Consider the following 20,883-nt stretch of genomic DNA (forward strand, 5'->3'; position numbering starts at 1 on the left):
TTACTGTTCACAAGGCAAGGTACAGTTATTAAAAGTAACTTCCAAAAGGTACGCACATTACAAAATAAATATTTTTCTGTTCCTTACCTTGACAAAATTCAAAGTTCCCTTTTTTCCGGCAGTCACCTATCACTAAACTCAGTGCTCTCCAAGTGTTTCTTTTGACAGATATCATTCTCCACCAATCGCTCTGCTAATTTCCTCTTTCCTTTTCTGACTGGGACAGATATTATGTTCACCAGCCCAGAGATCAATCTTTTCTATTGACAACAACAAATGAAAAAAAAAAAAAAAGAAGAAGCACATATCACAGCCAGTTTGAAGCACCACACCCCTTCATTTGCATGATAATAGCAGTCTTTTAAATAAAAAGGGAAGACAGAAACGCTATCATTCTAAATCAATTACCCACATTTTCTTGGTTAATATAAGGCAGTACTTTAAAACTGTATTAATTCTTCAACAAAGGCTGTTTCATAAGTTGCTCATTTAAATCAGTTGACATATAGAGGGCAACAAAGTAAAGGCAGCCTGTATTCTACTATGAAAACAACTATTAGCTAATTCTGTACAAATGCTTGGTTTTAAATACATTCATATAATATAAAATATTACATACTTTACCTGGTTCAAGAGAAGCTCTAGAGAATCATTTATTAAATGAACACAGTTACTAAAAACAGAGACCTTGCAATTACATATCGCTATACTAATTTGGATTTGTAAGTCATAACAGCAAACACATTTAAACAAACGGAGATCAAAAAGCTATTGACTTATTTACAAATCATCCTCCTACTTTTGAAAAGGCAAATTCCCTCCCACTCCAACACCTACAAAACTGTTTATTTGGGTTACTCAAATACTTTGTTATTCGTATGAGTCTGCATTACAGCGTTGTCAGTTTTTCCAAAACATTAATATGCTTTTCAGGGGTCCGTAAAATTATGTCAAGGCAGAAAGATTGTCAGAGCCAGGCACACATAGTTACGTACATGCTTCAATCTGCATCCACTATTCAGGTATTTTGGGACATAAAGTTAAGCATGCATAAGTATCTGGTCACAGCTGCATGCATCTAACCGAGAACTGAGCCCCAACCCTCTCTTGGACTAGACCTTACCGCAAAAAAAATGTATCGCCCAAGGGCATTTGCAAAAGATCACATTTGTTTGTGCTAGAAACTGTAATCTTTCCCACAAACAAGCACCCTCCTCAAATCAAAACAAACCTTCCCAAGTTAACGTTAAGGTTACAGAACAAAGGAGTTCACCACTCAAAGTTTTCTTTCCCGTGTTCGTGGTCGGATGTTTCCCCACAGCCCTGACACAAGCCAAAATTCTATTGATTTCAGTGAAAATGAGAGGCATGTAAGGACTCTACCCAGCATTTGGCAACTGTGAAGCTTTCAATATGACAAAACTGCCTTTGGCATTTGAAAAATAATCTCCAAAATGTGGTTAGGACTCCCCAACTTGGATGCAGTAACTACTTTTCTAAAATTATTTTTATTTTGTATGAAGTTCTCTAGTTGTCACCATGTCACCATGTTCTTATACAGGCAATAAATTTGTCTTCCAGTTATGCCTTATCATGAATTGTGTATTTTTCAATTGTCCAGACTTTTGCATAACACTTTGCATTTCCATAAATGCATACAACATTCCCTAAATTGTTGTTATTGTTTGATCTGATTTTTATGGCCACAAACTCATGCCCCTACCAAAACTGAAATACCCTTCACTGACCAAGTAGCCCTATTAATTTCACTGAGATCATTTAAACTTTAAGTTTTCTACCGAGTGACGATAGCACAATCTGGCTGAAATATGGACTTACAGCGGAACATTAAATTAACATCATGTTTTGGATTCAGAATTACACACAGCAGCCATCTGTAAAGATGTAGTCCTGTTTTGCTAACCTTTACTTATTTGGCCACTAGAAATAATTACGATCAAATATGTTTAATTAGATAATATATACAATTCAATATTTGTGTCTGCTTAATAGCACACTCCTTTTTCACGGCTCGTAAAAGATTTTTAAACTTCTTACTGTTAAAAACAATGTTCTTCATAAAAAAAAGCACCCATCTGTCGTTCACCTTACAATGAAGACATCACTTTAACTTAGTACTCTCCCTTTGTTTCAGCCCCACATTCATTTTCTTTATATGCCACATTTTCCAAAGTGATGGATGCATTCTGCTACACCCATTCTACGCTAATCTCCTTTTTTAAATTTATTTTTGCCTTCTGAATTGCAAACTGCTTCTGCTGTTTGAATGTACAGGCAAAATTGTCTAAAGTCTGAACTTCACTGAAAGTAGAATGCCTCAAACAATTTGTAATCTTACAAGAGTGTTATAAAAAAGGATCAACATGTTGTATTACCATGGAAATTTTGAAAAACATACTTTCCCAAACAAATATTACTTTTTCTCAATGGTATGAAGTAATGAAAACCACATGTGTAAATCTGCGATCCATGCAGTAGTTCAAGCCGCAGCTAATAGAAAATACAGAGGGTGAACTCTGCCATATAAAGGATTCTTGTTACAGAAATATAATGTGAAAACCAGATGCAGACAGCAAACCTTAATCACAGATGGGAATGTAATCACTGGCATACAGAATACTTTTTTGATCAATCTCAACCATATGAGAAATGTATTTATTTTCTAAGGAATGCAATAACTTGAGAGTCTTCTATTTGAATTCAGTTAACCTCATATTCACAGTGCTTTTATCTTATATGTGGAGAGAAGGGGGATATAACCTGAGCCAAGATTTTTAGAAGAGTCATTGGCCCTGGCAAATCATTCTTTTATCAGTTTATCTTTCAAGGAATTAATAGGATGTAAAGACTACAAATATCAGGATCAGCCTCAAAAGGAATCGACCATTATGGCACTTGCTAGTTACTGCCAGAAATCCCTTCATCACCTAAGCACTTCTCTGGTTAAATTTTTCCCTTAATATGCAGTTCTTCAGAAATACAATGCTGAGAGCAGCACACTGTTGCACTGGAGTTCCGCGAATTGGAACTGGAGTCCTAGACCAAAGAATCTCCCTACTCCTTTATGAAAGCTGAAGAGTGACCAGTTCAAAACCAAGTTTATGTCGGGCTTCCTTCTAACTGCTGGAAGTCCCAGTGAATGCCCTCCACCCGCACAGCTCATGAGCGTCAGCAGGAAACAAAGGACCACAGCACGCTGTAGCTAGCCAGTTACATCAAGTGTCAGAAAGGCAGATTGCCTTCTACCGACTACCCAGACCAAGGTAGGATCAAGGTTAACTCCTGCCAGTTTTCACTGCTGGTGACATTTCTGCTCAACTTTTACAGAGATGGAAATAACTATAGTAGTAAACTCCTCACGTAAAATATGGAAATTGCCATTAAAATCTGAAAATCAAGTTCAGAATTCAGGTCATCAATATGTTATGCTGTTACAAAGGCTCAGCATCTTTAAGCAACCACACTCCTACCGTTCATCAGACAGTTGGTCTAAGAGTTACATTTGCCTAAATAAATTTTACAGCTGGTGGTTGAATTGGACTGTTATATTAAACTGCAACATAAAAAAACTTATGCTAGGAAATAAAAGTTAAGAAAGAAAAAGCATTCAGAGATGACAGACCTCCAGGCTCTTGGGTACCACCAGTGGTTGTTTACCTTCTGGCAGTCCCTGATCCCTGCTGCACCCTCCTCCCGGAGGTACCCACTCTACCCAAGAATACCACAGCTCTTTACACAGCACTGCCTGACTGTCACAGCTCACAACTGAGCTTATTAAGGTAGCCCAAAGTTAAATAACATAAACCACCATGACTTGTAAGTGTTACACTGGAAGGGAGAGGGGGTGATAAAAACCTTTGGCGGGTAGAGTGTAGGCAGATTCTCCCTCCTTCTTACTCTCTTAGAGCCTTTAAGACCCACTACGATCCTCCCACTTTAGGTACCTGCCATAAGAGGATAGTCTCTTCAGTACCCTACCACAGGGCTCCCAGCAACGGCTCATCACAGGTGTTCATTGGGCTAATTCTCCTAAAGTTCCTGTAAATGTGCTTCCTTAATTGAATGCCTGTGTGCTAGGTGAAATTTGAAGTCAACCACTTGCTTTTTCCCTCCTGTGCTAACAACTGGCAAATCATTTAATGAAAATACTTTGATTCCACCACTGCAAAAGAAAATTTTTAAACCATCTTGTTTCTTCTGCCATTTAACTTTAAAATTCTGAGACTGCAGCATCAATAGTGCAAAAGTCAACATTTAACACTAAAGTAACACAGGCTGGATATGCCTGTCTTATTTCTAAACAAGCATGTCTAGATTAATAATAAACTTTGGCCAGATATATATTTTAATTTGCATGTTTTTCATATAGCAGCATCATCATGTGTGTAAGAGTGCTAAAAATGGAATGAAACCTTCCAGCTGTAAAACAGTTCCACGTGACAAAACAGAGGGATCCTGAAAACTCCTGCTTCATGTCATTTGTGAGTGTGCACGCCTGTATCTTTTTTTTTTTCCTCTCATCTAATTTCATCTGCAAGAGAGTGTCCCTAGAGGACAAGAGAAGAGAGAACCAATTATATCCAGAGGTTGGTTTCTCCAAAATGAAGGCATCTGTTCCATGCCAACGACTTCCACATGGAAGAAAAACAGAACTTTGAAGGCATCTGCGTTCATGGTTGACAGTCGTAGATCTTAGGGTCTACTGTAATTGCCCAGCTGCAAACATGATTTGGTTGCTGCTGTTGTCAGCTGATCTCCTTCACTGAAAAGAAGGAAGCTTAAATAGCAAATAGATGGATAAAAATCAGGTATTCTTCCACAATACTGACACCTTTTCTCTTCTGAAGGAGCTATTTTCCTGGTACAACGGGTTTGATGGAAGTAAATTACAAAGCGGCTTTTAAATGAACATTTTACAAAACATTCTGCCTTCAAATGCTATTCTTTAAATAACGTACAGGTCCAAGCACAATGTGCTCATTATTTGTCAGTATTTCAGGCTGATATTTTGTAAGAGTGACTCAGAAGCCAGTGTGATTCACCAGCCACATAATCCTGCAGCCCACCTTATTTAGGCAAGTAGTCTCAGTAGAACCAGGAGTACACCTGAGCAGAAGCTCAGAGTTTTCACCCAAAATGCCTATGGCAGATAAAGAACTAGCATGGTATTTATTACTCAGCTCACATCACTTCCAACGTGAGTGGATAACTTCCAAAAAAGACACTTAAAGAAACATTACTGATAGTTCAAAACCTAGCTTACAACATTGGGTGCAACACTTGCAGCGATACTCAGCAATGCTGTGTATGTTCACTGACAAAAAAATCAAGCAGTTAACAAGAAGCTCATCCAAAGCAGCAAGACCCTAACTGATTTTCCAAAGCACAGCACTGAGTGCCATTTAAGGATATAAGACTACTGATGGTGCAGTTGCAACAAAGACAATTAAAACCTTACTGACCTAAGCAGAAAATGCATTTACATTCCCTATCCTCCACTCACCAGAGAAAAGTGGATCATAGTTTCCACAAATATTTCATGCATCTCATGAGTTTTCGCAGTTCTCTTACCTAGGATTTTTATTAATCGCTTGAAACAAGGAAGACACTGTATGTTAGGGAAATACCTTGGGGGATTTTTGTTTTAATAGAATTCTTATTCTGCTGGATTCCAGCTGCAATCCCAAACACACTCTGTAGCGATGACATGCAGCCCTCCCAGCCAGGTAGCCACGCAGCTTAGGAAGGGCGGTAAGGCTACCTACAGTTTTCCTTGCCTAGCGCACACATACCTCAAATCATTATGAATGCATTAAGTAGTGGGTCTGGGGGGACACAGTAGGCCTGACACTTCCTGACCACTTCTAAATCGCCTTCAGGAAGGACAAGAGTTGGGAGTGAGGCCAATTGACACAGCCACCTGCTTCCTGTGACCTCCTGGGGAGCACACACGGCCACTGATGACTTGCTCTGGCAATGTCACTGAGGTCCTGCCCATCCTGCTCTTCCCAGAGAAGCTATGGGATAATAAAAACAATAGTGGCCAATAATAGCTCTGTAAGAGGTGGTGAAATTTAGGCCTGGACTTCAAAACAAAAGAAAAATTAAGAAAATTAACACCCAAACCTCCCCATGCAAAGAGGACGGGACCGGTAAATCTCAGAATGTGGAAGTTATACATTGATTCACGCTTTAAAAGTACTGTAGATGTTACTTACTGTATCTGTATACCCCTCTGCAAAATGCTGGAGCAGGCAGCTGGCTTAAACAGAGTTTAACACAGCTCTTGGGATACAGAAATTGAGAATCCTCACCCCGTGGACTCAACGGGAATCTCTGAGAGTATTATTACAAAAGGAATACACTTTTTCTCTCCTTTATATGGAAGCCTTGTCAGAGAAGTCTACCATTTACAGTTCAAAGAGAACGACTTACTTTACATTAAGACCTTAACTAGCCCACTTAACCTTACATAAGATAATGTCATTAGGGCTGTATCTGGATCTAAGTGTCAGAACCGATCCAACAAAGCATTGTTAAGATCACAGACGTGAGATGGGAGCACAGAAAGCCTGAAGGTCCAGATCTGGTGTTTAGACAAAAGATCACCTTCAGTGAGAACCAGCCATGTGAGTACCATGGAAGATCTGAGCTCCAGTACTTTAATTCAACATTTACAAGCTCTGCTGACCCATGGAGGTGCATTAATTTACCATGGTGCACATGAAATGCACTGAACATTCAGAAACTAAGTTAGGCTATTCAGTTCAGTGCAATGGTTTCCTTGCTCATCTGCAGCATGCTTTAATACAGGTTGCAGCATGCTTTTCCAGCATTAAGTGGTTTGCCAACAAGCTTTAAAAATAATAAATAGTAGTGTCATGAAACAGCTTTTGCTTAACGGTTCCTAGAAGTTGGTGACTTCGCTCACTAAAACCCTTTCTATAACATTACCCTTAAATACTTCTAGCGATGCCGCCATTAAAATAAAATAAAAAATCATCCTGGCCCTGCCATCCATTGATAGCACACCCGCAGGTGCCATTATCCCTGCATTTGCCGGCAGCTTCCTCTGGCAACTGGCAACCACTGCACTTTAATGGTTCTGGCAACAAACCCCACCTGGATGTCACTGAAAGCACTCCTTCAGAGCACTCTTCCCAAATATCCTTTGTAGCAGTATCATTCTGTCTCCTTTGATGCAACCTAATGATCTCGTTTTCTCACAATAGCCTCATCCTCTCTTGTTGTCCAAAGCCTAAGCTGCCCTGGGGCAGTCCTCTTCCTGAACTTATCTATCGCATGTGTGATTCAATGTTGGGATGAATTTCCCAAAACGACTTCAGGACAGTTATCTTTGCTGCTCAGGTTGGGGGCTCACTTGCATCCCAGCTTTAAAATTCATTTGTATTAAACCCCAGAACACAATGTGACCAAACCAATGGGAAAGCAAAGCACAGGTACAAACCCCTGCATAATCTGATGCTTTGTAACAGAGATTCTTAAACCTTGGGGCTACCAGAAGGCACACACAGGTTTACTCAACGTGCCACCCAACCTGTCATGACAGCATGAAGAACCAGCATCCTGACACTGCCATTACAGAAGTAAACAAAATGAAAAACAAAAAATGTGTTCTGGAAAATAAATAATTATGGAAAAAAGCGGAGAAGTTTTGGGGGTTGGATTGGGTTTTTTTTCCCAAACTATTCAAAATGACACCCGGGCCACAATCAAAAAGGGCACCTGGGTGGGCATCATCAGAAATCAAAAAATGTAGAGAGTAGGTCTCCAAACAAAAGGAATCACAATAGAAAATGGGTAGTGGTAATGACTACTACTTATGCAAACTGTATATTAACATCCAACAAGGCAGACATACAAAGCTTCCTAGAGCTACAAAAGTAACTACAGTCTTGTACAATTTGTAATGGTCATGCAATCAGATGCTTGTCAAAATTCCTGGTTTGTACTCACTGCATCAACCTGGCTTTTCACAAATAATATCTATTCAAGTTTATGCCATTACCTGCCATCGTGCAGATTAATTCCACTCCACTAGGTGGAGTCTTCTGTCTTTCCAGACTGCAACCTAATTATCCTCCATGAACTTCGGATATTTACTGTATTATAAGCACCACAGTCTACCTGTCTTGATGGGCAGAATGAATCAAATGCCTCCTAGAAACGACTGAAGAGATCATGAACTATCCCATGAAGATCCTATATCAGCATGTTGCAATATGGGACCATTCAGAATACCGTTGCTGTACAGTTCTGTACCACACAACTGTGTTTTTACGATGACTAAATTCAGTAAATAATACTGAGTAAAAAGAGGTATCACTTAATAAGTCACCATATCACATGTGCCCAAAATTGCACATAAACAAAATCAAGTTGCTGAACTTCTTTTAAATTCTTTGTGTGTGTTGAGAAATATTTTTAATATCTAGGATGCCCTTTCTTTCCAGGCATCCCAAAATGTGTTACAGAAAATGAGAGGGAGCATGAAAGGATTTCTTTCCATATTCACATTTCCATTCACAACCACTGGAGTTAAATATGGCAACTATTCAACAGGAACAGCAAAACGGCATGCAGCATTTTTGGCAAAGAATAAGAAAAACAGAGCACTCCCATGAATGCATTCAGAAAATTTAGATAAGAAAATCTGGATATCCTACATCCAGCTATAATCTTTCTTTTGGGGTTGGACTCCACCCCATGCCCTGTGAAAAGTACCAAAAAATCCCACGACCAAAGCAAAAACCCCCTTGGTTTAAAAATCCTTCAGGTAGACAGTATCTCCACTAACACGCTATGACAGAACATTTGCTCTGTAATATCTGTGAGCAAAAAGCTCATGTAGGTGCCAGGCACTAACACAAGGCTCCTCAAGGCTCTCCATCCCTGGGCCACCTCAGCGCCGCTTCTGCTGTTGGCAGATATCACAAGCTATGTAAGGCTAAAGACATTTGCCCTGATCGGCCATGATTTTTGTAATATTTACTTCTTGTACATATGTCTATAACTATGTGTATGTCCCACAGAAGGTGAGGTTTAACAGGGTTAGCTTTGTTGGGGAAAAGAAGGTTTGGAGGAAAGGAAACAACTTTCATGTTCAGAAGATACGAATCTAGTGACTGTCACGGGATGTAAACACTCTTCTGGGGAGGGAGGCTTTTTGTTATGTTTCAGGAGTGCACAGAGTTTTGGATAAAATCTGTATAAATAATCATCCCTCTGTCATTCAACATAAATTTATGCACATGTGTGCACACAGTTATGTTTGGGAATACAAACTATAAAGTAGACATGCCACAGACTTCTAGACAACCTACCACAAGCACAGATCTCACACAAAATCCATTCTATATTTAAATTTCAGTTTATTGAATTTTAATTATTTCTGATCTGTAGATAATTTTGAGGAAAATCCCCCAAGGTCAAAAGCTTACAAATCCAATTGCAAAACCAAACAGAAGCATCAGCAAGGCCCTTTCCCGTGCAGACACCTGCCAAAAAACAGAGTTCCTGACTACTAGATTAGAATCCAAGAGCTAAAATCCATTCTAATGTTAAAACCAGGTAATTCTCTATGTTGAAATAACGAAGTAAAAGCTCTCATTTTATTCTGCACATGTTTACATTTATAGAAGTAACAGTGAATTATCAATTCTTCACTTAGATCCTTATTTATAAAATTAACAAACACGTACCCATTTCCTTTTTTTTTTTTTTTAATTAAAAAGCAATAATGTTATTTTCTCTGGAGATGCCTCTGAAAGAAAATTTATGCTCTACCAATGCTGTGCTTTCCAGGTTCATAAAACTCACTTTTATTAGCAGCTCCACAGCAGTATTATATGCATTCAAGCCTGATTAATCATTTCATTCATCGTGGAAAAAGTTACTCCAAAAGCCCCATTAACTAAAATGTCCTTGATGAGCCTAAACTTAAGATTTGCAGGTATAGCAGGAATGAAACAAGCCAATGAATGTTCTGTCATGCTCTGAACATCCTTCCCTTTATACAAGATCCTCAGTAGTAGGTAAAGCTGTATTCTTGCAATGGGGAAGTAGTCACTCGTCATTTTAAGATACAATCATAGCTTATTAATAAAATTATTCCAAATGTAAGAGTTAAATCCTTTCACCAATATAGTGACATTCAGCTATCCAGTGCCATTTTTACAGTCCAAATAGATATGGTCCTAATTGCATAATGCCATTTTATCTGCTGAAGATAAAAGTGCCGATAAACAAAAATGCACATTAGGCAGGAGATTTTTCAGAATAGATTTTTTTTTTTAAATAACCCACTTGCATTAACAAAAGATTGCAATGGCTTCCAAATTATAGGGTGTTATTTTTAGTGGAAGTAGTTCAATATTCATATTGGAGCAGATGTAGCAGTTTAACAAAACAGCTCTTCAAATCCTGCACAAATTGAAAACAGGAAAACTGATTGCATTTTCTCTTATCACTTTCCTTTTCTGAATTGACACTTTTGGCCTTCTGAAAATTTACACATGGCTTTCATCTCAACAGCACCTGCTGATCAAACAGAAACCTAACATTTTCATGAAAATGGTATAAAGGACTAGTTTTCTTTTTACCATCTTAAAGGGCATCAGCAGTCCACTTGATGGCAACAATTGCTGAGTAGATGGCACACTCAGAATGCATTTTATATTTTCATTACACTTACTTTTTAAAATTAGTTAAATCACTAGTGGCTCTTTCATATTAGCCCTTTGTCTGCTTTAAATTAATTTCAATCTCTATCTCTGCATAACCTTGATGGGTTTCACTCTACAGTCAGCTAGATTTTAAAGATGATCTGAAAGCCTTTGAAATAATAAGACACGTTGTCTGTTCTGAATCTTCTTTATAGATGCATTTATATCCAATCATCTAAATTAACATACACAACTATGCACACACATGCAATATTGCACAAGCATTTCTTTTTACAGTGCTTATACTAAGGAAAAAATGTGTATATGTATCATGCCATTATAGCCTCACTGCACTGAATTCCCTGAGCATTGTCCACCAAGCATGTTGAGGTGGGAGAATACTCAAAGTGCATTTATTTATTTTAAAGTTGTTCTTTGTTTCCTTTGCAGTCTTCAGACTGGGAGAAGGTCTAGCAGGTGCTCTGGAACTTAAGCATCAAGATAGGGTTGAGATGTTGCCATTGGCAAACATGATGAGCATGCAAACAGCACAATCAGAAGTCCTTGGGCTCCTGCAAAAGTTTAAGGCACCAAGTCATGTATATAAAATACAAAACGTAAGTACCTTGTTATCCTGTCTGCTTCTGAGCCTGTAAACTCTGAAGCACAGCAGCAGGTAACAAGGACCATCTTCCCTTGTACATAATTCTAGGAGTAATTAAAGATACTCCTGAAACCTGCTATGTGTCAGCTTCTTAACTGATAGAGCCCTAACCCCTCTGAAGTACTCTGCTGCCATCCATTACCATTCTGCTTCAGTGATAAGGTAACCTGAAGGCAGAGATGACATACAGTAATATATGTGCCACTCCAGACAGTTGGTTTGCGAATTTCAGTGTTTCATCATGCTCACTGAGGCAATCACAAACCTGAAATGTCAATATGTTCAGTCAATGGAAGTAAAATAATGGGGCTCTATTGTCTTACCCTATCGATCCACTGCTGTCAACAAGAATACATGCCCCCCTGGCTTTAAACAAATTTTAATTAGGCTTTTAGTTACCGGCTCATATCTATATATCTATCTGCACAAACACTTGACAAAGTGAAATGGCAATATAAATATTTCAAACTTTTAAATATATTTTAAAGGTAATTGTTGCTTTAAGATATGCTCGCTGATAAAGCCGTTTGCTAAAGCAGCGTGCGCGCACTCACTTCCCGTGCAAGTCATCTTAAACTGGCGATAACTGAAAAATCACCACCAAAAGTCCAAAACAACAACAACAAGAACAAAAAAAAAAAGCCCACCAAAAAAGGGAGAAAAGCAGACACTTTTCCTAAAATCCTCTGTCGTCCTCTGCGGGGACTGTGGAAGCCGGGAGCCTCCACCGACACCTCCCCGGCACTGCCAGGGTGGGTGTCCCCACGCCCGGGCGCGACAGCCGGCTCCTGCCCACTCCCCTCCCGCAGAGCCCGCCTTGCGGGAAGGCCAACCGACCCGCATGGCCGGCGGGGAGAGCTCACGCCAGCAGGACGCCGCGGTCCCCCTTGGCCCCAGCCGCCACCCCGCTCTCCCGCCGCGCCGGTCCTTCCCCCCCACCCCCGTCCGGTGAAATCCCCAGACAAGCCGCTCTCCTCCTCCCCCGACTGCGTTTAAAGCGGGGTCCCTCAGTAACCTATTGTTCTGCGGCCACCTCCTCCCTCCCCTCGGCGCGCCCGGCGGGCGACCCCCTCCCCGCTCCCTTCGGCGCGGCCCGGGGGCGGGGGGGGGAGGCCGCGCCCAGGCCGAGGCCGCCCCACGCACAACAAAAGGCAGACCCCTTCTCCCTGCCGGCTAATCTCTGCCTGTAAATCCCTCGCCCGCTAAGCGGGGGAGATAAGAGGTTACATCTTCACTTCTCCCCGCTCCTATCGACTTGCGCAGCGCCGAGGGAGCCGGGCGGCGGGCCGGGCAGCGGCGGCGAGGGGTGTCCCCCCGCCCGCCCACCTCTCCCCGAACCGCGGGTGGAGATTACCTTCCGGCGGAGGGAGGGAGGGAGGCGCCGGCCCGGCCCGGCCCGGGCTTTGTGCGCCTTACACGCCTCGCAGCTTATCTGCGGCGCAAGGACGGCACATCGCGCCTCCGTGGCCCTGCCGGCGCGGGGGGAGCGGGACGGCGGCGTGCATCGGGGCGATTACGGTATCAGCGCGGCCCAGACGGAGGCCGGAGAATGTACGGTGGGTGTGAGGGAGCGGGGCTGGGGCCGGGGCGGCACGGCGCGGCGTCCCCAGGGAGGCCGCGCCCGGCGCGAGGAGAGGCACCACCTCCGCGCCGCCCACCGGGTGAGAAGGCGGCGGCTCCTGGGTGCTCCGGTCTGTGCCCGTGCCTGACCTCCGGCGGGCAGCCGACCCGGCTCCGGCCCGGGAAGTTGCCCCAAACCCTTTCCGGGATGAGGACCCTGCCAGAGACCCAGGGGAGCGCAGCGCTGGCTCCCCAGGGCCCCCCGACCTGAGGTCGACTCCATTTCCACAGGCCGTACCTACGTCCATGTCGGCTCTTGGCCCAGAAATTTCCTGGCCCAGCGTGGTCACGGGACATACCCGCTCCCGGTTTGGCCAAGTCTCGACCTAACCCGACCCGCTCGGCCTTGCCAGCGGCGGAAAAGCCTGAACACAACGGTGCCGTAACGAGCGGTGGCGTCATTCACCGCAGGATGGACGAACAGAGTAGGTCCCTATGCTTAACACTTCAGGTTTTGAGAATACAGAGGGTTTATTTCGACGGGATTCATCACAGAAGACTGGGTTACCCTGAGGTACAGGGAGGGGAGGCAGCAAAGCAGCCCAGCCTGCCTACCACAAGCACAGCCAGCCAGCAGAATGGCGGCACCAGCACCAGGCTGGTAAGTGAATTCTGTGCGCCCAGGTTTTAAAAATGTTTCTGCCTAGGAGTCAACATTTGTTCGTTAAGGAAACCAGTTTCCATTGCACATCTGCAGAGGAGCACCATGAAGGCTGGGATGAGGACAATGACGGCACACTGGAGTAAGACGGGCATTGTTCAGTGCACAACTCTTTCCAAAAATCACTTGTCCAAGATACCAGTTTTTTTCCACGAGAAAAGAAATAAAGGGAATTTGACATACAATACAAAGTGAAAACCAGAACCTAGATGGGGGAAGGGCATGTGTGTGAAAATCATGTCACCGCAATGAATGTCAGATAAAAAGGGGTCTGTCACAAATCCTCCACTAATCCAATAATACGAAAACCTTGGTATCACTGAGACATAGCACAAGGTAATTTTTTATTTTTCATAAACCATTCTATATGTTTAGCCTTAGAAAGACAGCAATTTGGCAAATTTGCCAATCACAAAATCTGGACTTTGCTTTCTCATTAAAGGCAAAGTGATTTTCACATGTCAAATTTGCTCTGCATTCCTCAGCCAGTATTTTTACCCTGAAGAAGGGCCACTTCTTCAACTTCCTCCAGTTGTCAGTTGTGTGACAACCATATTTAGAGGTAATCAGACAGGTCACATTGCAAAAGCTAGTCAACTCATTTGAAACCCTAGCCCTCTAAACTTAATGGTATGTTCTATACATTTCTCAAGAAAAGTGACTTTAATTAATTCAACCCACAAGGTACCATAGAGCTTTCTCCCTGCCTATGTTCTTTCAAAATGTTATGTACAAATGAGATATTGCTCTTTTTAGTGATTTTTGTTATGGTGTTTTTTTTTTTCCCCCCTTGAAATACATATATATCATGCCATGAACTAATTTAGGATCCATAAGGTTCTCATCTTTCAGGGCCACCATGTGTGTCGTATCTGTGTTGGCCATTCCAATGGGCAGTTTTACTACTCGAATCACAAGTCTGTAAAGAAAAACTAATCCATGATCCTTTCTAATGTAAACAGTTTGCTGCGAAAACACTCACACTTAAAAATAAAGCAATGTGTGTTAATAAAATAAATACAATCACAGTACAAATGTGTAACAGAAGTGGCGTTCCATAAGCACAGCTGTCTCAAAGTCCAAGCTGCAGGCTAGAAATCTTAATTTCAACTGACTCTCTCTTAATAATGGGTTACCTTCCTATAAAGCGTAAAGTCCATCTGCCCCAGGCAGATAAGTTTTGCAGCATTAAAATAGATAAAAATCTAACATTTTCTTTCTTGCATTGAATATGTGAATTCTAGTGTGCTATAATGTGAGAATTCCAACATATGACCATTATGGCATAATATCTCATAGCTCAGCTTGTCATTACTTCACTTGTAATTCTTATGTTAATTATGTTCATAATTACTATAAACAGATGTGGTAGAAATTCATGTGACCTTTTACTGCAGAATGCATTTCTCACTCTCTCCACTTTATTTTAGTAATAGTGTTAAACCAGAGGGAAGTATTTCTGACACACTCTGCATGTATGTGTATATGTATTTAACACAAAACCATTTCTACCTCATATTTCAGCCAAAGGACCACCTATATGCCAGTACATTGACATGAAAGTGATGGTAACTGAGAAGTCTGCCCTGAAACATACCCCTAAGAGACTGTGCTCACAGTGAACCTTTTTGACTAAACCTAGCTAAAGCCACCACGGAAGCCAGGACTTAAATGGAGCGCTGCATTTTTATTCAGCACCTTTGTTAATGCAGCAGTATCCTGCTTTACAACTACATGACAGCCATACAGCAATTTATTTCGCTCACAGACCAACCATCACCGTCTGTACACAAAACACATTTACAATAACATCACTATGGATTTCATTAAGAGAAAGCCTACTCGAATTTCATTTCTTTGGACCTAATCTATAATTAGTGTGGACAGACAGGTGCAAACCCTTCTCCTCTACAGATGGCTACTGGAAATGGTGCAAAATAGCTCCTTCTGTTTAAACAACACACAGATAACCTGCTCTGCTCTTATCACTTACAATTACCTCCATTATACTGAACTAATGTTTACTTTAATAAAATGTCCACTGTTCTCTAAACGTTATTTGGAAACTTTCATATCGATAGCAGGAAAAAAAAAAAAAAAAAAAAAGAAGATGGAAGTCAATGTCTTTCAGATGAAAATTTTTTTTTTTGAGAGGAAAAAAAGCCTTTTAAAGGGCCGGATATTTTGACTTTGATTTTACATCTGCTGATCATTTTTCTTTATCTACAATACCCCACAGTATACTCCTTCCTGATGTATTTATGTTACCATATATTAAACTAATCAAGTTTATAGTAAATAAGAACAGAATGACTGTGATTTTAAAGGGGTTCTTGAAAAGGAACATCTATGTGGAAAAACAAGACCCTTTACATTAAAAGTTCAGGTTTTAAACTAACTTTTTGATCTTTAAAGTGAAAGGTGAAGAAAATGTAATCTGGAAGCCAATGTTTTAAGAATTTGCACTCTCACTACTTATGATAAATTCAGTGTCAGTTTTAACTTCTAAAAATATTTGCTATTAAAGGGTGTATGAAAAAGAGCAGGCAGCTACTTAACTACATGGATGAAAGTTTTTAAATGTATTCAGATTAAAAATAATTTTCTTTTTACATTTCTTCAGCCAAACCATGAGAAACAACCCCATTCACAACACCAGTCATGTTTTATTTCATCTGATAAGGCTTCTTGATCTCTGCATGACAACTTAAGTTTCTCCAGAACAAAGAACAAGATCTTCCCCCCCCCCCCCCAAAAAAAATCTGAAGCTACTTCAATTACAACATAGTAATATCCTTATTCAATTAGCTAAAGATTTAACAGTAATGGACTGTGGCAAGTGGATTTGAAAGATGAAAATGACAATTGCAAACCCTCGCTCCTACCACCCCCAATGCAAATACTGCAGATTGCAGATGTCCGTTTCACCCAAAGTGTCTGGCAAGGGGTAGTTTGCAGCCTGCACAGTACCTCAGTGAAGTGAGCTTCGCATTCAACGCCTGTCGTCTGAAGTTCATTTCAGAGAAGTGGGAAACAGGATTTGACAGGGAAGAATGTCCTGAACTGACTAGCCACTGACCAGCACTCCAGGTGGAGCTATTTTTCTCCCCTTTATTCTATAAACAATACTTCCAATATAAAACTCCATGTGCGCGCAGGCATACATAGTGTTAAGCGTATACAGATGACAGACACCGTGTGATATTTTACTGGTCCATTATTTAGGCACGAAACGAGTTAACGTTAAGGTGGTCAAATATGGTAAAAGGCAATGTTTTACTTAAAAGATTTTGGAAACTATTTAAAAGCCCAAAGCCTTTGAAGAAAAACAACTTGTGCAGCAGTTGCCAGGAAGCAGTGACCTAACAGTGCTGTCTGCATTCCATTACAAACAGAATGGTTCTTGTCTCCTACAGCACGCTCAAAACAGCCGCTCACCCTCCTGCAAACGCAGGGCCAAAGGAAGAAGTCCTGCCATCACCTCCTGTACACCTTGCCTGGCTTCAGCTTCCCAGAGACACCAGCGGATTTAAGGGTGGGTTTTTGGTGGGGTTTGGGGTTTTCTTGCGCTGATGCATGGTTGCGCTCCCCATGACAGCAAAAAAAAATGGCTCATGAATTGAAAGTAGGAGCAATTACATTGAAGGTTCAGATATGATAAAACTGACCTTAGAAAAGTTACCAATTACCAAATAACATGTAACTTCCTAATTAAAAGCCTTTACAGTGAGTCTGCAGCGCATCTCACACTGAACAAAGCCTTTGCCAACTTTGTATTTTCATGGACTACACAGTTATGAACAAGCCATATTCAGATCTTTTTCCTAGTATTTTTTCTATTGATGGGGAGCCACAGAAACACCTACTGTTAAAACCAGAACGTATAAACAAGACAGACTAACTTTTTTAACATTCAGCCGAGCTGAAGGAAATTCCCTGATCATATTGGATTTCCTAAGGAAATCAGCCCAGAATAAAAGGAATGAGGTTTTCAGACTTCCCATGGAAAGGTCAAGCATCAGCTTTAACAACCATTAGAAACCAGTTTCACTCCTCTCGGCTATCCAGATTCACTAAACCGTTAACACAAAAGCAGAACAGAAAACATGGACAATAGAATTCAAATCTAAAAATGTCTTTCACGTCTTGCCTCAAACTACAGTTAACAAAGTTGTTTATTTAAACTTTCCATTGCATCTGTCAGAATGCAGAAAGGGAGAAGGAAATGTAAGGCTACAAGGGTATAATTAAATAAATCATATTCACCCTTAGCCCTAACATATTGTGTTTACAAATACAATAATTATGTTTCTAGCTACACGTCAAAAGAAAATATTTTCTAAGTCCTTCAAAAAGCATGCAAGCATTACTGTAAGTAGGAAATAAGTTAAAACAGATTAGTAGACCAAAAATGGGGAGGGGAAAAGAGAAAAAAAAAAAAATCCTGCTTTGGTCAGCAACTCGGACCACCATCAGGGGATAAATCAATTTGCAGCAGCTGTGGACAGCCATTTAAGTCTGGGGCCTGAACAGATTAATTAGGGGAAGCGATGTTAAAAGTTAAAGGGGTCAGCGTTACATTAAGCACACAAGTATTTGCTGGAGGAAGCGCTCGGCTGTACATACCAAGACTCGGAAGGCACCCTTCTAGCTAGTCGGGGCTATGCCTATAGCCAAGCGTGCGGCACTCGCAGCGTTCCCACTGGCAGCCCGGCGGCTCACGCAAGCTGCTCCGAAGAGGCACGTACCCACCTCAGCCCTGCCCAGCCCTCCCCAGCCCAGCCCAGCCCTGCCCGGCCCGGCCCCGGCGCTGCCCGCCCAGGCGAGCCTGCGGCTGTGCGCACCGCGGGCAGGGGCTGCCGGCTCCAGGGCGGCACCGCCGGGGGGGCAGCGAGAGCCGGGTCCTTCCCGGGACGGGACTTCGGGCAAGGCAGAGGTAGGAGGGGGTGACTGGCGGAGCCTGCTGCGGATCTGGAAATCGAGGGCTGCTCTGCCAGAGAAACGCGAGCGGCTTCCAGGCGGCTGTTCCCCACCGCTGCGGTGGCGGCAGCTCCGGCTGCGGCCGGGCAGGGCGGTCCCGCCGCGCCTGACTCCGGGCTGCAGCCTGGGGGGCAGGCGGGGGAGGCCGCCTCGGCGCCTCTTACCTTCGCTCTCCCTCCTTTAAACTTCTCCACGAACTGAAGGAAGTTGAGATTTTTAGCGCCTGGCTGAAGCAAGAGCTATTTGAGAGCTGCTCAGTTACTTTCAGTTTCTCTCTAACATTTAGAAGAGCAGAGTACGGTAACAACACAGGTATTTCTCTATAAATTAACGTGTAATGGAGTCGCGGATGCTCCTGCTAGGGTGGCAAGCCCTTCTCTACTCTAAACCAAATTTTAGCCTCATCTCGCAACTTTGGCACTAACAAAAGGACTCGAACTAGCCAAAAGTCCAAGGCTTGTCTAAATGGCCGGGAGCGTGGTTTTTATCCTTCCGATCTCTCTTATCCATGGTCTCTTACGAATTTATGGAATCAGACCATTCAGCTCAGCTAGACGAAATGACACTATTGTACTGCAACTTTGGAAATGCAATCCCTAAGTTGCCCTGTCGTTTTAGGAAACGAGATATTTTCAAGATCGCAGGGCAGCTAAAGACGGTGTGCACCGCCCGAAATATTTCTTGCAAAATAGCCTGAAGTGCTGTTGCCAGTGCTACATACTCCGATGATCGTAACGAAACAAACAAAAATCCCACCAGAAATATTTCAGCCACTCCGACTCACGTTGTCTAGCTGTGATCCGGAGAGAGGGGAGCAAGGGGGGGGGGAAGGGCAAGTCCGACTTCGAGACACAAACGCAACGCTATGGAAGAATGTGTGCTTGGGAGGCTTGTTTTCCGCACAGCTGGGTTGTTTAGTTTCTGGGCTCTTGAGAAATATTCGGGGTGCGAGGTTGTGAGCCGGGGACAGCGGGTGCAAGAGCTGCATGCAGTGCTAACCTTGCCCGGGCACAGCGGCAGCCCCGGCCCGCCTGGGTTAGTTACAGCCCGGGGAGCCCCGCAGAGCCAGCAGAGCCCTACGGGAGAGGAGAAAGGGAAAGAAAAAAGGGGCTCGGCTCCCCCCGCCCCAGCGCGCCCTGCCCTGCCCGCGCCCCGTACTCACACTGCAAAGGACCGGAGATTCCCACCATTCGCCACGGGCTGCGAGCTGCAAAATAAAAGTTCCCGTCCTGCTCGGGGGAGAGCCGGCAGCCCAGGCTGCTGGAGGGGCGAGGGGGTGGGAAAGGGGAGAGCAGCGCAGCGCGGCTTCCCTTCCCAGTCCAGATGATCCACGTCCACAAAAGTCAAAACGAGCTGAGGAGAAACTCCAGCTGCTCTTCCCCCCCCCTCTCTCGCGCTCTTTTTTTTTTTTTTTTTTTTTTTTAAAGGAGGATCAGCTCGGGAGAGACTACTGGTTCCACGAGAAAGGACAAGAACCAAAAATAAAGCAAAGTCTCCAAGTCGAGATAGTTAATGCCCAGGTCCTTCTCCTTGCTGCCGCCGCAGACAAACGTGATGTGGAACGCAGGGAGCGGCCGCTGTCAGTGGCGGGGTCTCTGCGTGTCCCTGGGCAGCCGACGCATAGCTCTGCCCCCAGCCGAGCCGGTGCGGAGCGGTGCCGTGCCGAGCCGAGCCGAGCCGAGCCGAGCCGAGCCGCCCGCCCAAGGCTGCGCCGCTCCCCGCTCCTCTCCGCGCCGCTCCGCCCGGCTCCCCGCTAGCAGGCACCTCGCGAGGCAGGCAGCATACTGCCGGCAGCCGGCCCGGCCCCGCTACCCAGGTGCAGGGGGGGAGGGCTTAAAGCAGTGGGAGGTGATAGAGGTAGGAGACATCTGTGTCGTGAGGAGGTTAGTGGGGGTCAAGTATATGTTAACAATAGGCGAGCGCGGTCCCTCTCGGGCAGCCTGCCTACTCTTTCTTTCTTTCGCTCGCTCTTACTGGGTGGACATCTAACTTGCTCCCTAATGATGCCTCCCCGGCTTTAAGAGTCCAGACTGCCCTGCAGTAACCCAAGACAAACACTTTCTCTAGCCATCTGGAGAGCTCCTGGCTGCTCTGCCTGTGTCTCATCACTGTGTGAAGAGACAGCAGTGCTAGAAATCAAGCCACTCTCAGATCTACTCTCTAATCCCCTTCTGTTAGCTGATTTCCAGTCAGACTGTTTGCTTTTGCATTAGGTAATAGCCTTAGAGAAAACAATTACCATTTTCTTTTTC

At 43.2% G+C, this 20,883-nt stretch overlaps 1 protein-coding gene across 3 annotated transcripts in view; it reads right to left on the bottom strand.

The window, feature by feature from the left end:
* Positions 1 to 19,873, bottom strand: part of RUNX1T1 (RUNX1 partner transcriptional co-repressor 1) — a 113,323-nt gene extending 93,450 nt beyond the window's left edge. Inside the window, exon 1 of one of the 3 annotated variants that reach the window (XM_086465697.1) lies at positions 19,794 to 19,873. In XM_086465697.1, coding sequence (XP_086321823.1) covers positions 19,794 to 19,821 — 28 coding nt within the window. In that variant the 5' untranslated portion in view covers positions 19,822 to 19,873. Of the gene's footprint in view, positions 1 to 87; positions 176 to 18,277; positions 18,296 to 19,793 lie in introns of those variants that run through there. The other 2 variants (XM_086465698.1, XM_086465696.1) reach the window with 2 other exon arrangements.
* Between the last annotated feature and the right edge of the window lie 1,010 nt (positions 19,874 to 20,883).

Source organism: Leptosomus discolor, chromosome 5 (assembly GCF_034619465.1).
Source record: "Leptosomus discolor isolate bLepDis1 chromosome 5, bLepDis1.hap2, whole genome shotgun sequence".
Classification (NCBI taxonomy): Eukaryota; Metazoa; Chordata; class Aves; order Leptosomiformes; family Leptosomidae; genus Leptosomus; species Leptosomus discolor.